Here is a 15,790-nt window from a genome sequence, read left to right on the forward strand (position 1 = left end):
AAAAGTTATTTTAATATCTAGATTTGTTTTTAAACATTAATTAGAAGTTTAGTAGTCTAGTCGAGATTAAGTAGTGTGCAAAAAAACAAAAACAATAGCATCCGGTGAAGAACTTATGACCTTTACTACGGAAAAAAAGAAGATAAAATTAGTTTACAATGAATGAAATGAAATGACATTAGACTTGCATAGCAGTTTCCTGCATACTTAATGTTAAATCCAATAAAGCTTTTGGATTCATGCTTTTTGGAATTTTAGCATTTTAAAGATTTCAAGAGTCTAAAGGTATTCTTATTTTAATCTACTTTTAGTAAAAACCTATTTGAAAAGTTTTTAATTGTTGTTTTTTGTTGTGTTTTTAATCATGTTTAATTTGCTGTGTTCTTTCTTTGTAAGCCACTTTTATTTATGAAATGTGCTACATAAGGTTTATATTGCAATGTATTAACATAAACAGATAAAATGTTCTATGATCTATTGACTGACAGATCACTGATCTTCAGAACTGAATACACTTTATCAAAATAACATCCTTGAGTAAAACTTGTTCATTTCATCCCCGATTAACAAAATCTTTCTCAGGCACTCCGTCTCCCTGTGAGCCCAATGAGTTCAAGTGTAAAAATGGCCGCTGCGCCCTCAAGTTGTGGCGTTGTGACGGCGACAACGACTGCGAAGATAACTCTGATGAGACCGACTGCCGTGAGTCATTGTTACTTTTATGAGAAAAATATTCTGGTATTTAATTTTGTTGTTAGGAGGTTGCTACCGATCAGAAAGTTAGAAGTCATCCATCTTTTTTTATCGCCACAGCTACCAAAGGTCCCAATGACAGATGCAGTCCTGAGCAGTTTGAATGCAGTATTGATAAAAATTGCATCCCAGCCAGTTACCAGTGTGACGAAGAGCCGGACTGCGCAGATCGCTCCGATGAGATCGGCTGCAGTAAGTCATAGTCGATCACCCAACAATCTTTCTTTTGCTTGTGCACATTTCACATTTTTCTCTAAGTTTCTGAATCTCTACTTGGAACTCCAACTAATTTGTTGGAAAATCAAACTCTCCTCGAACGACACAGCTTTTCTCAAAGTTTTCATCTGTCAGAATTGTCCATCTGCTGCAGACGCTTACAGTGCTTGACAACGCTATCTGTGCCACTCAAACGTTTTCAAATATTGTCACATGAACTAAAATGTTTTAGATTAAGGTATTGTCCGAGAGACTGACACAAAGTCACCACCATGTTTTACCATGGGACTGCAGGGTTCAGGTTGATGTGCATTGCAGCAGCATTTCAGCCAGTAAATTTTGTGTTTGCCTCATCTGACCTGAGCATCTTCCATATGTTTGCTATGTCCTCTATATTAGCTTGTGACGAACTTGAAATGGAGTTTCTTTTGATTTCTTCCTTCGATTTGAAGCCAGATTTTAGTAGTCATGTCTAATAGTCGTTACGTGGACATATTCTTCCACATGAACTGTGGATTTCTGCTACATAAATTGGCCTGTCTGTTTTGAAGATTTAAATGTACTTGTAGTTGTTCACAACTCTTTCCACTTTTAGGAGATGAACTGAACTAAAATGAGAATGCATGATTCTGTTGAGCCTCTGAAGCCTTCGCAGAACATCTGTCTTTGTACTGAAACTGACTGAAGCTGTCAACAAATAAAAAAATCGTTTTCAATGTTTAGGTATACAAGATATACGTAAAGTAGCATAGTTATGTGCTGTTTTATATTGATCTAGTAATAAAATGCATACATGTTTGTGATTGATTCATGACAAAATGTAAGCATGTAAACATGTAGAGATATGACTATTTTTGCAAGCTCATTATGACTTCCCTGGGTTCCCGAGCTTCAGTCATTCTTATGTGTGTTGGAGCATTTTGAGTGTTAGCTGCTGTGGTTTTCACTGTTTGCAGATCCTCCTACTGTGGTGAGCCCGCCAGAGGAGTCAGTCGAGGCAGCGCGGGGGTCGACTGTGACGTTCACCTGTCAGGCTGTTGGCATTCCAACACCCATCATCACCTGGAGACTCAACTGGGGGCATATTCCCAAAAGCGACAGGTTGGGTTTTTTGAGACACTCCCCCTCTGTAGACTATATTCATTGTACCTTTATTAGTCAACAAAAAAAGTGCTACATTCCTTTGGGAATGTTTTTTATTGGTGCAACTGGCATGTTGCTAAGTAACTAACAAGATGCCAATTTTTTTTTTCCCAGCAGAAAACTGCAATTACGGATTTATTTGCCTGTTCTTGGTTTTTGACATGAACCCCTCCTACTTTTAAGTTTCATTGCTGACTCCATGCTTCAAGGCCTGTGATTTTAATTAGTGAGAAATTTGCTGTGCACTCTAACTCCGATAGCTGCGGTTTCAGGCTGTTGACTTCCACAACGCCCTGTTGTGTGTGTGGTTAGGAAATTGCAGAAGATTTCTGGGGATCTTTTTCCTAGAACACTCCTGTTATGTTTTGTTGATGTACGGTGTGAAGCTATGAGAGGGAAAACATTCGTTTGTACTCTTTTTCCCCAAGGTTTGTTATGACCAGTGAGAATGGCCGCGGTACCCTTATTATTTATGATGTGAAAGAGGTAGACCAGGGGGCATACACCTGCGAGGCCATCAATGCCAAAGGCTTGGTGTTTGGTATCCCTGATGGAGTGTTGACTCTCATCTCTAATCCAAACCCAGGTATAGAAAATCATCAGTGAACCAGTATGAAATCAAAACACTTCAGTTAAAAAGCTTTCTGTAAACAAAGTTTTGTCCTGCTTATTCCAGAGAATTGTCCCGATGGTCACTTCAGGGTGGATGGCCGCTGCATCTCCTGCTTCTGCGCTGGAGTCTCAAAGAACTGTAAGAGAACCGGACGCTACCGAAACCAGATCAGCCTGCGCTTCACTGAGGAGGAGGACTTCAAAGGTACATAAGTTTATTATTTTTGAACCAATAAAGTACCTTGCGGAGGTAGGTACTCTTCCAACTTTAAGGTGTGCCATTATGCTTTTTTTTTTAAATCAAGTTAGGAAAAGTAGAGGCTGTACAAAACATGTTCATTACATTTTTTGCACAATTGCAAAATCTGCTCAGTACTACCTCTGAGCTCCTTTCAGAATGAACTGTTTTAGGGCCTCTTGCCACCTTAAATCCAAATAAACTGCTGCTGGCCTCCCAATTCAATGTTTACACTTAAATATGAAAATGGCTAAAAACAGACGGGCAATTACACAAACATCTTTTAAGAACATTAGTGGAGCCTCCTGGACAACCAACAGGAATGCAGCAAGTTCCTGAATAATAAATCAACAACAAGACACATGACTTTTCCAGCAGCCACTGTACAGGCCATACAGCAACAAACACACTGGAGCTCTGCTTGGGTTGCTAGGTAACAGTGCAGTGCCCGTGGAATGTGACTTGGCGATCAGGAAGTTCAATTTCCAGACACCAAAAAGCACTAACTTCATGCCAAAAAATGGCTGGTTGTTTCTTAGAAGCAGTGGATACCCAAATGGAAGTATAAAGCATACAAAATGTGAGAGTTCAATGTGATGCATATTTTGGTAGGGAACTGTAGATTTTTTTGTCAACTTAAATGCCATTTTCAAGGATTTTGCAGACTTCACAATTAAATCTGATGTAGAATTTGACTTTTTCTTGCAGGAGTTAATGTCACCTACCCCCCCAGGCCAGGTACTCCACCCCTCTCCTCCACTCAGCTCCTCATTAACCCCGAGATGGAGGAGTTCCAGCTTGTTGACTTGTCTCGCCGGTTCCTCACCCTTGATTCCTACTGGACTTTGCCTCGCCGGTTCCTTGGCAACAAAGTTGGTATAAAAAAAGTGTTTTTGTTGTTTTTTTAATCAGTGACTTTAATTTCATTCTGTCCTCTGTTAGATTGATTCATACGGAGGATCCCTGAGATTCAAGGTGCGATACACACTTGCCCGCGGCCTTTCTGAACCAGTGGAGAGATCGGATGTGATCATAGTAGGAAACGGACGTAGGCTTGTGTATCGCCGAGGCAATGGCACCCCTCCCAATGTGGTCAACCAGAAAGAGATCATATTCACTGAAGTAAGGCTAAATGAAAACATCCAAAGATCAGCTATCAAAGTGAAATCAACTTGAAATAGTAAATCTGCTGCTTAATGTTTTCCAGGACCACTGGCAGCACTCCAACGGCCTCCCTGTCAGCCGCGAGGAGCTGATGATGACGCTGGCCGACCTGGCAAACATCAGCATCCGCACCGTCTATGATAATCACATGGTCAGCGTAGCGCTCAGTCACATCGTCATGGATACCACCACAGTGGAGTTCAGCACTCTTGGCCATGCTAAGGATGTTGAAGAATGCAAGTAAGAATCAGAAGTTCTCAGCTGAAACCTGAGACATTTTTTTTTAAGTTTATAATTTTGAAAGCTGTATTTTGACGGTTATTTATTAATCGTTTCATCTTATGTTCATTTGGCTGCTCTTCCCACACGTTTCCTCTTTACCACACTAAGGAAATTGTAACTGGCCTCATCACAGTTTGTTTCAGAAACCTTGGATGATGGTGTTTATGTTTCTCACTTCCAGATGTCCTGCCGGATATACGGGCCTGTCTTGTGAAATGTGTCTCTCTGGTTTCGAGCGCGTCCCTGGTGGTCGCTATCTTGGTATTTGTGCAGGCTGCAACTGTAACGGACACGCAACAGCCTGCGATCCAATCAGTGGATACTGTCTGGTAAGAGTTGCTTCTGTAAGGTTGTCTTTACTTTGAAACATGAAAGTAAAAATGTTTTATTTTGCTTAATTTCATCTTCTTAAAACATACACACACGCACACGCACGCACGCACGCACACACACACACACACACACACAAAAGTTGTGTACAATGATTTGTCTTAAATTAATTTAAGATTTACTCTACTCTCAGTTAAACGACGTTTAACTGAAGTCCTAAAAGCGGTGCAGGTTTTAATGTTTTTATCTTTTTTAATCTTTTTCAAAATCTCCTTCTCTTTCTCACTGTTTATTCAATGTCACATGCTGTTTTCATTTTAATTGTGTAAAGCACTTTGAAATGCCTTGCTGCTGAAATGTGCTATACAAATAAAATTTGATTGATTGACTGATTGATAAATCGAGTCCAAACTCATACACTGAGGTCTTAATGAAAAAAGTTCATTTATTCTGGCAATGACAGCCAGAAAGAAATAGTTTTTCCAAATACAATACATTTTCAAAAGTTTACTCACCCATTTAATGAATTGAATTCAGGTGTTTTAATCACTTTCATCCCCATGAGTTGGAGCAAAGCACGTTTTAGCCATACAGATTTCTTCTACAGAGATTTGTGAAAGAATGGGTCGCTCTCAGGAGTTCATTAAATTTCAGGATAGTACTCAGTAAAGATGCCAATTGTGCAGGAAATTGCTGCTTTGTTAAATACCTCAGACCACTCCTTGGGTTATTATAACAAAGTGAAGGTGACTTAGAACAACAGCACACAGAATAACTTGACTGGCCTGAACACAACCAGATAAAACAACTTGAAGAGGATTTAAAGCAAAAAGCATGAGCCAGAGATTCTCATCCAACATCAGTGTCTGACCTCAAACATGTGTTTCTTTAAAAATGGAGAAAAATTACTATAAACAACCATTAACCTTGTGAAAAACATTCCTTTAACAATGGAGTGAATACTTTTGGAAATAGAGTGTATGTCATTTTAGGATACTTTAAGGGCAGTAGAAGAGAATGAATTGCATGTCTTCCTCCATCACAGAGCTGCCAACACAACACAGAGGGTCCCCAGTGTGACAAGTGTCGCCCTGGCTACTTTGGCGATCCAATCCGAGGTCGTCCTGACGACTGCAAACCCTGCCCCTGTCCATACACTGAGACATCACGGCGGTAAGCCTACACCTCCGATAACACAACGCATATTCACAAAAACACAGCGATGCTACAACTGCAGGGATCACAGATGCATTAAGACTATCTTCAGACCTTTACTGGTTTAAACAACAAGCTATTTCCACTTCATTGTTAAAATCCACAGGATGCTAAGCTCATTACATTGTCTCTCCTCGGCTAATTCTTCATTTATTACCCTCCCAATGGTCTGCATAGGTTTTCCAACACCTGCTTCCTAAACGTTGACCAGCAGCCCACGTGTGACGCCTGCAGGCCCGGATACACAGGAAGACGCTGTGAAAAGTGAGGAAACTAATGTCATTAATTCTACTGTTCAGTTGAGACCAATTCAAAGAATGAAGGAACTTCTTTAAAGGGTCAGTATTATGTTGGATCAACTTAAAAAAAGTCCCTCAGCTAAAACATACCTGTGTTGTTTTGATTCTTTCATGCATGTTTGAGAGATCCTCTAATCTCCCATAGCAACCATTCAGTTGTGCAAAACACCTGGAGCTGCAGTTTCCAAACTCAGAGCACCCCTCTTCTGTGATTAACTCACTCAGCTCCTTCAGACTAGCCAGTACCAATTAGCAACCACCTAATGGAACTGCACACCTGCTGAGCTCATTATACAAGCTAATTGTATATAATGCTGTCAAAGGGATAATAGAGAAGCTCTGTTGTGATAACTTCCTGAAGGCGGAGCTTCAGAAAGTGCTGGAGCTTTTAAAGAGATAGAGACCCAATTTAAAGGTGATTAATATCCAAGTAAAATGTATTTTAAATCATATTTGATATGTAGTGTTTTTATATAACTGCATATTTGATATGCAGTTATAAGTGTGCTATAAAATGTGAGTGTGAGTGTGCTATAAAATGGCCCTATGTGCCTGGAAATCACATACTACTGCCCCTTTGAGACTTTGAAGTTTTAAAGACAGATCATTAAGAAAGCAATTTTAGGTAATTGCTTTGCTAAACTTTATGGTTTATCTCTTAATTTTTTTTTATTTCAGGTGTGCTTCTGGTTACCAGGGTAACCCCCTCCTGCCTAATGGAAGATGTGTTCAAATTTGTGAGTCTAATTTTAATACCCAAGTGACAGACAAGCGAATGAACAGAAGCTGCTCAGGCAGTTGCTTCAGTAGTGTGACAGTGAGGAACTCCTGACTCTGTGTAATGGTTGCCAGGGTTGTGCTACAGTCGTATTTAGTCATTGCTCAGGTATGCAGCAGGAGCCTTCCCAGGTGCACTTCAGTCCCCACATCATCTTTCCAATGTGCTCTCTCTGCAGCACCCTCCACTTGTGATAACAGAGGAACTATCAGCTCCAGCAGCAGGCCATGCAGCTGCAAGGTATTGCAGTTTATCTTAAAGGGAACGACAGGCATGCCATGCAGATGGATTCCATATGTGCAAGTCCTTGTTTTCTTTTTTGTGTGCGTTGCAGAACAACGTGGCAGGCGATCTGTGTGACGAGTGTAAGGCTGGATTCTTCCATCTATCAGAAGCCAACCCTGAAGGCTGTTTGCGCTGTTTCTGCATGGGGGTGTCCTCACAGTGTGCCAGCTCCTCCTGGAGCAGAGATCAGGTGAGCTGCAGGGTAAAGGAGGGTAGAATATTAATCATCTCTGTTTGATAATTCCTTTTTTTTTATTGTGTCTACCTGGATGTTTGCCTACTTTTGTCATGGGCAACAATGTTTTACATTGGCGGGATCAAAAAATAGAAATATCCTTTATTGTTCCACAATGGAAAAAAAAAATAGTTCAACAGCAGGAAGTTTACAGGCACTTTGCTGCTGCTACAAGCTAGTTACTTGTCCACAGTACCAGTAATTAGCTGCTAATATACTCTTGCTTGATAGCTAGTAGGCATTGCACCAAGTAGTTGACTAGTCACCTGGAAATGTAGCTCAAGCTGCATTGTAAGGATCTGACAGTCTATTTCTGCTGTGGTCTGCATGTCGCTTTATCCCGCAAAGTTGTAGAGCCGCTGCTGAGTCAGCAAAGCAGCCTGCTGCGCATTGGGTTAGAGGAGCAGCAGGTGGGTGCGGTAAATTTAACTGTAATCAAAGGGGATCCATTCATAAGAAGTTTTTGATGTTCCAACATGCACAATTGTGGTCAACGTAATAATTTGACTCCGGTATGTGCAGCTATTCTAGATGAGCATATTGATCATAAGTCCCAGCTGGTGTTGAAGAAAAAAAAAAAGAAACTCAAACTTTTTGCAATTTTTTGATCCACAATGACAGAAGATCATCACTCTGCTCTGCTGCTGCAGAAGAAGTTTGGGATAATGTTCTTTTTTTATTCATTTAATTCTTCACTATAAACGTCTGGCTAAACAGTCTTTTGTCAATGTTTGATCTGAGTCTTGTTAATAAAGCCCATGAATTAATGTGAAGCATTTTCTCTCATGTATTTACGATGTCACAATGACTAGTCGACTTTTATCATGTTGACATCGACTTTAAGAAAGTAATCATTTACTGACTTTTATGTTCGTTATGAGTCACTGCAATTGTTTTTGCCAATTTACTGACTTTTGTACATTCCTCTCATAATACATGTCTTAAATTTATTTCGCAATGGTCTTAAAAAAGTCTTTGGAAGTCTTAAATTACAGTTGGTGAAGGCTGCAGAAACTCTGGTATGTATAATATTCACCCTGTAAGAATTAGAGAAAATCTACAATAAATTCAGTCCCATACACCCATGTTTTGGCTTTTAATAAATCTAGTTTGTATTTTATAATCATACCATCCTGGGAAAACGTGTTTTAAAAAATTCCATAAATCCCCAAATGAATCTTAAGATTCATCCCTGGAAGCTATAATGTGTGAATAAACATTTGACTGGAGCTGGAGTTGATTTCTGATACGAGTGTGTGAATATCTGTGCTGTTTCTGTTCCTCAGGTGCGAGGAGGAGTGAATGGGCAGCTCTTCACCCTCTTAAACAGCGCCAACACCAAAACAATCTCTGACGGGATCCTCCAGAGGGGCTCCGCTGTCGTCTACCGCCCCAATTCAAATGACCCCAGTGATGTCTTCTTCTGGGTGTTACCTGAGAGCTTTAGAGGAGATAAGGTAAGAGAAATAAGCTTCTACGGAGAAGTCGAGCTCAGGTAGAAGATAGACTAAATAAATCTTGGTAACAGCTAGTAGGATTGGGCATTTATCGTATTATTTATCATTTGTCTTATCATAAGAATTTTGATTTATTGTTATCACAATAAATTCCAAATAATGATGTTTGAAAACCCACAACACTGTCCATATTATTGGGATTGATAGTTTTTACTTTTTCTCTGTTTGTTCAATGATAGCATCAGTAAATTATGCTTTCGTTGCTTTCAACTTCTGTTTTCCTTGAATTTGAAAATAGAGTTGCTGTGTGCAGTTTAGTGATACAAATCATACTTCCATCATATAACTGGTGACCCAAAGAAGCACGTTGTAAATGGGAATGTTTTTCAAAAGCATCATTTGTGTTTGTGACATAGTTTGTGCCATCACTTTTAACGTTATCACAAAAGTATCGTAAAATATTGTGATGAAGTTTAAGTCCATCACTCACCGCTAACTGTTTGTCAGTGTTTGTATTTTTGTCTGTCTCCTGCTCAGCCTTTACCTAGTTAAAGGTTGAACATTGTTGAAAAGTTAATTTGCTGTCAAATCATTGCGGGTGTCTTGTGACCATTCATTCTAGAAATGCCTTTCGCCTTTTAGGTTAGTTAAGTGTCCTCTCTGTTCTGCCACCAGCTGACGGCTTATGGCGGGGAGCTCAGCTACACCGTGACCTTTGAACCTTATCAGCGCGCACTGGTGGTTGACAGACAGCCGGACGTGGTTCTCCAGGGCAACGACATCTTCCTGGAGCACTACTCTCAGACGAAGCCCCTCCCACGAGTACCACAAGCTATGACCGTGACGTTCAGAGAGGTGTGTATTTTTGGTAACTAATGTGAACTTTTAGTTAAAACAAAATTCTAACACTAAATTTTCTCGTCCTGTTGCTATCAGTCTTCATGGCGTCGCGCTGATGGGCAGCCATGTACTCGGGAGCACCTGCTAATGGCGCTCGCTGATGTTTCTCTGCTCATGATCCGAGCCACCTATGTCGACAGCATGGCAGAGACCAGGTAAAAATAGAAGACTCATTCACATATTCACAAATAACCCAAAGAAAACTGATCTCAGTGCAAAGATAGAAAGTACATCTTTGTGTTCATATATTTCTCTAATGTTGTGCAGCATCTCAGATATCAAGATGGACATCGCTGTTCCTCATGTTACTGGTAGTGAACGAGCCCTGGAGGTAGAGGAATGTGCCTGCCCAGTAGGATACAAAGGAGCTTCATGCCAGGTAGATGTTCAGACAACTTCAGCTAACAGAGTTCAGAGAACATAAAAGAATGACATTGATTACAGCAAATATTACATTTTAACTATATTTTTGTCTTATCTGCAACACTTCCTTTTTTTATCCACTCTCAAAAAGAAGCTGGGCTTGATTCAGACTCTCATTTCAGTAAATCAACAGATGTAAGAATAAGCACTACAGGCACAGCATCATTAAATGTCACGACTTATTCTGGTGTACTGGGACTTACAGTTGAGTCTGTCTGTGAAAGTGTCAATGAGTTAAGACTTTGGAGTTCACCATACTAAAATCGTCAATAGATGAGCTAACTGTGGTTACACCCTTAATGTCTGAGACTAAACTTGACTCTGTATGTCTGGGTCCATTTTGAGCCACAGAAACAAATGATGATTCCTCTGGGAGTGAGCTAATGTTAACAGCTTCTGCCTGATGTCAGTCAGATTGCGGGATGCTCTTGTGGACTCTATGTAGGTTGTGGGCCAGACCAATTCACATGAGGGAACAACTTATATTAGAAAATATCTTAGTTTGCAGTGTTAATTAAAAAAACTGTTCCCATGTGTATTCCTAAAATAATGTAGATTCTAACCTCAACTTTGAGATTTCCATCAGGTAAGGTAAAGCAGAGCATCCTTTTCTTCTCTGTCAGCCTTCCTGTTACCTTCTGAAAGTCTTGCTCTCTCCCATACACTTGTCAGCAACTGTTTTCTTTGTGTGTCTCTTTAAATAATCATATTTTAGAATTGGAAGATGGTATTAGTCCTCTATCTCTGGATCTTAGCCCAAATATTATTATATTTATATAATTACTATTATATAAATAATAATTACAATAATATAATAATTATTATAATAATAATAATTGTTATATTATTACTTTCCAATCAGCACTGTAACTGATTCATATAAGTATATTCCCCTTAGACTATTGCAACTTCTCTATACAGGTTTAAAAAGAAAGAGGGGAAGAATTGCAGATGTGCCCTTGCTTGTTTCAAATAAACCTGCGTTTTCCATTAGCTCTTGATGATAATTACAGTGTCTCCTGGCTACAGTGGCACAAAGACATATAACTGTGTTATCACACGTCTGAGGTGGTTTTTCCATGCTTTTCGTCACAGGAGTGTGATGTGGGTTATGCACGGACTACCTCTGGTCTTTACCTTAGCACATGTGAGAGGTGCGACTGCAACGGCTACGCCAGCAGCTGTGACCCAGAGACCGGCAGGTGTCTGGTAGGTTCTGTGCCTCTCTTCCTCCCTCCGAACTCTCCGCCGGTGCCAAACACGCTTTGATCCCTCCGGTGGAATGTGCTAATGATTTCTTGGTTGATCCTAACATGTGAAAACACGAGTACTGTGCTGTGAATTGTTCCAACTCACCTCCTGTTGGTTTGTGTGTGTGTGTGTGTTCCTTTCAGCAATGTCTTCACAACACTGATGGAGAGAGATGTGAAAAATGCCTGTCTGGATTCTACGGAGACCCTACAAGGGGTGGTCCGGAGCCCTGCAAGCGCTGTCCCTGCTATGGAACCACTTCCAATGCTCAGTGAGTTTACATCTTGACTTGGGTTTGTATGTTTAAGTAGTTGCAAACTTCAATGTATTATCCATCCGTCCGTCCGTCCGTCCGTCCGTCACCTTACATGGTAGTGGAGTCACCAGGGGTGCTGGTGCCTATCTCCAGAGGTCAACGGGTGAGAGGCGGGGTACACCCTGGACAGGTCGCTCAGGGCAACACAGAGACAAAAAGGACAAACAATCATCCAGACCTAAGGAGAATTTAGAGAGACCAATTCTAAAAGATATTTTTTTCTAAAATGGCCTCGTAGCTCTATATATCTTCCTTTGACCATTTTCTCAGTGCTTTGTACAGTTTTATACAATTTTGTACTGGTGTGTCATGTAAAATGGCCATACTTGAGCTTAAGTCATGATTATAACATGAAAGACTGTGAAAAAAATAGTATTACTTTCCAAGTCCCTTTTTTAGAAAAAAGGAGTAGAACAGAGTAAACTTTGTGCAGTAAAAGAGAACCCTACAGTAATGTTTTATTCTCTTTTCTTGAAGATTCTCCCCAGTGTGCCACCTGGGCTCTGATGGTCAACCAGTTTGTGATACTTGTCCTCCTGGATTGACAGGCTTGCGCTGTGAAAGGTACATCACACTCTACTTTTCTTTCCATCTCTTCTTCCTTGTTTGTTTTCCTTTCAGTCTTCTGTTTGGGGGTTTGCTGGCTGGTTGGCAGCAAGGTGAACTTGGTCTGACATTAGCATTCGTCTGCTTCATTCACATGCAGGAAAAGCGATATGGGCATGTCCATATCTGTTATTTTTTGTGGAAGCTGTCACTGGTCAGGGGGATGCTGACTTGTGCAACCCAGAACTTACTGTACTTCCAAAATTTTTAACTTTTCCACTTTAGCTGTGTTTATTCTTCTTGCTTTATGATGTATTTGTATATCCACAGAGCTTATTTTTTAATAGAATTATGTGCCTTATTATTATAAATTTTTGGTGTTTTTAATAATAGAATTATTCAATCTTTATTTTTTGTTGCAAATATATTTGTCTCTGAATCTGGCAATATACAGACAAACCAATCAGTGGGTTTGTGACCAGACAGATCTCCTGAAACCAATTTTAATCAATTCTGATTTAGCTTTAGATACTGTTATTGTCAAGATCTAAAATATATTTTGTGGCCTTCCTGACATTTACTATTTTTAGTATTTGAAAAACAAAGTTAAAATCAAACTAGATCTTTTGTGTTTCTCAAACAGTCAGGTACAAAACAATCAGCACTGAAAACTGACATTGGACAAACCGGTCAGCTGAAGTTTAGATTAGCCTGAATTAAAAGCTAACTCTGTAGAAAATACAATTTTCTTTTAAACAGGACATTACACTTTTTATTCTTCCTCAGAAATGACTTTTAAATGCTTTCCTAGAATATCAAAATTAGCTAACTGAATATCACTGGTTAGCAGAGTTAACCTGACCAAGGGTAAACGTCTGTCTCCATGTGTATTTCCTAAAGAATGTAAAGAATGTACCTTAACTATGAAATTTACAAAGGGTTGCTTAGTCTTCTTGTTATTTGCTAAAGTCCGCTACAGAAAAAATCTCCTCTTCAGTAGGTGGTAATCGTAAATGGACTGAACCTATATACCTATATAGAGCTCAAAGCACTTTACACTAGAGCCACATTCACCTATTCGCACTCATATTTATACATTGATTCACAGATTGGTGATGGAACATCGCACGGATGGGTACAAATTCATATTCTGTGACATACGGCTCTCTTTAGTACCCCAAAAAAGTTGTATTCTCGCCAAGTTTGTTGTAGGATCCTGAATGAACAAGGAAAACACTGCCTCTTTAGGGAACCGTTTGAAAAAAGTTACCTACTTCGTTTGTTTTTCTTTTCACTTAATTTCAAATGTTTGACTGGTAACGGGCTTACTTTGAGTATTTCTTCCTCCATAAGAATGTCCATACCTGATAGTGCTTGGGTATTTTTGTGTCTTGTGATTGACAAAAAACGATTGGATTTTTAGGTTTCCAGCTGGTCTTTTAAGACTAGCATTGCACAACTCATGTCAACAACCAATTTCTCAGTGCATTGCTTGCTAAAAATCTTACTTTTGCTTCATTCTGTCCTTTTACCTTCAATAGCCTTTATCAGAGGATTATTTCTGCTTCGGCTTTGCGCTTTGCTGGTAGAAAAGTGTTGAGGTGAAAATTCTGTCCGCGCACAGACCCCATGTCCTGTGTCCTGTGGATCATAAATGTAAATGTGGCATTTATGAGGACTCCTGTCTGGCTGTCAAATCTTTGCCACAGCAAGGGCAAAGATGACCAGGTGACATTGGGAATAAGTAATTTATTTTTCACTTGACGTCTCTGCCTGCAACACGCCTGATTTTGCTGTTTTGATGTTAAGAGAAGACAAGCCGGCTGCTGACAGTTGTGGGGATCCTCTCCTGGAAGAGCACATTGGCAGCCTCCTACCTGTGGGATGTGGAGCAGAGCAAGTCTTCAATTTCAGCTGGGATAAAGAGATGGAGCCCTATGGCAGTGGGAATGATGACAAAGATGATATTTATCATCCAGAAAAAGGCGCCACTGCTGTCCCTACTCGGACATTAATGTGGACTTCATCTCTCCTTGACAGATCAAAATTAACTGAAGGCGTTAAGGTCCCAGTCAATTCGAACAGGTCATCTCCCAGACTGCCACCCCGTTTCACTCCCAGCCCAGAAATCAGGCACTCCAGCTTTCAACACCTGCTCCGACTTCACCTCAATGCCTTCAACAAGCGCTTGACCATGCTAGAAGGCAACACACTAGATATGAAGGAAAGTATTCGTAGTATGGAGAACCAGCAGAGTCGCCTCAACACCCATCTGATGAAGCTTATTGCCGTCCATTCACTCCAAGATAAGGACAAGAAGATATCCGAACTGGAGAGAAGCTACACAGACATGGATAGTCGACTTAAAAGACTGGAGGGACGGCTGGAGATTTTAATCGATGGCTTCACGGCACTTGCTCAACAGATGAACAAGATGAAACGCGCAAGACATGCATCCCATCGGCTCCAAGAAAAGAGATTTCTGCCTCCACTCAGTACAGTCATTGCTGTTCCACTGTATTCAACTCCTCAGTCTGTGATCAGAGCTGAACCCACTGAATCGCCACTCACTGTGAGAGTTACAGTGCCCAAAAGCATACCCACTCCAAGTGTTGTTTTAACCAAACAAAGCCATCTCGTAACCCCTCAGAGAAACATAAAGCTGAAATCACGAGTGATCACTACTACCAAGTCCCTAGCGTTAACAAAATCAGCCAAAAGTCATGCCCCACCCAAGCAAACAAACAAATTTAAGACCACCCTTGGTAAGGAGAGCAAGACTGTTCCAAAGTCTACATTGGAAACTCCAGTAAAGCCTCAAACCAAAAGGCCAAAGGGTAGCAGGTCATCTGTGACCGCTAAACATATTTCACAGCCAAGGCAAACAAAGTCCAGGAAAACTAAACAAGAGGCAGCCGTCACTAAATTTCAACTTGAACCCCCAGCTCACAAATCAAAGCCTTCAACGACCTCTCAGCTGCATAAACAGTCTGGCCAAGCCAAGAAAAAGGATTCTTTGCCGCTAATCAAAAACAGTGGACAAGACAAGGCTGTAAGATCAGATGCACCTGTCCAGAAGATGTCTAAAGGCAATTCAAAGAAACTCTCAGAGCCACACAAGGGAAACTCTAAGCAAAATTACAAAAGGACTAAAGAGTCTCCCAAAAAAGTCTCCACAAACACACAACAGACAAAACCTTCTGCTGTCAGGAAGACCCAAAACTCAGCAAAAAGGACAAGTAACTCGAACAGCAAATCGCCTTCCCTTAAAACGTCTGACACAACAGTACATAATAAAGTCAGATCTTCCATTGTCCACAAAACAAGCAAGAAAAGAGAACCTAAGG

At 40.4% G+C, this 15,790-nt stretch overlaps 1 protein-coding gene across 19 annotated transcripts in view; it reads left to right on the forward strand.

The window, feature by feature from the left end:
• Positions 1–15,790, forward strand: part of hspg2 (heparan sulfate proteoglycan 2) — a 119,899-nt gene that overhangs the window by 54,543 nt on the left and 49,566 nt on the right. For all 19 annotated transcript variants that reach the window (XM_016664635.1, XM_016664629.1, XM_016664631.1 and 16 more), the window contains 21 exons: positions 583–702; positions 814–945; positions 1,926–2,070; positions 2,541–2,698; positions 2,789–2,929; positions 3,671–3,834; positions 3,905–4,084; positions 4,170–4,366; positions 4,590–4,737; positions 5,784–5,911; positions 6,131–6,217; positions 6,931–6,989; positions 7,209–7,270; positions 7,365–7,505; positions 8,837–9,007; positions 9,683–9,862; positions 9,944–10,062; positions 10,175–10,286; positions 11,426–11,539; positions 11,725–11,852; positions 12,375–12,461. In XM_016664635.1, the coding sequence (XP_016520121.1) occupies positions 583–702; positions 814–945; positions 1,926–2,070; positions 2,541–2,698; positions 2,789–2,929; positions 3,671–3,834; positions 3,905–4,084; positions 4,170–4,366; positions 4,590–4,737; positions 5,784–5,911; positions 6,131–6,217; positions 6,931–6,989; positions 7,209–7,270; positions 7,365–7,505; positions 8,837–9,007; positions 9,683–9,862; positions 9,944–10,062; positions 10,175–10,286; positions 11,426–11,539; positions 11,725–11,852; positions 12,375–12,461 (2,773 nt within the window). The remainder of the gene's footprint in view (positions 1–582; positions 703–813; positions 946–1,925; positions 2,071–2,540; positions 2,699–2,788; positions 2,930–3,670; positions 3,835–3,904; positions 4,085–4,169; positions 4,367–4,589; positions 4,738–5,783; positions 5,912–6,130; positions 6,218–6,930; positions 6,990–7,208; positions 7,271–7,364; positions 7,506–8,836; positions 9,008–9,682; positions 9,863–9,943; positions 10,063–10,174; positions 10,287–11,425; positions 11,540–11,724; positions 11,853–12,374; positions 12,462–15,790) is intronic.

Source organism: Poecilia formosa, unplaced genomic scaffold, assembly GCF_000485575.1.
Source record: "Poecilia formosa unplaced genomic scaffold, Poecilia_formosa-5.1.2 Scaffold501, whole genome shotgun sequence".
Classification (NCBI taxonomy): domain Eukaryota; kingdom Metazoa; phylum Chordata; class Actinopteri; order Cyprinodontiformes; family Poeciliidae; genus Poecilia; species Poecilia formosa.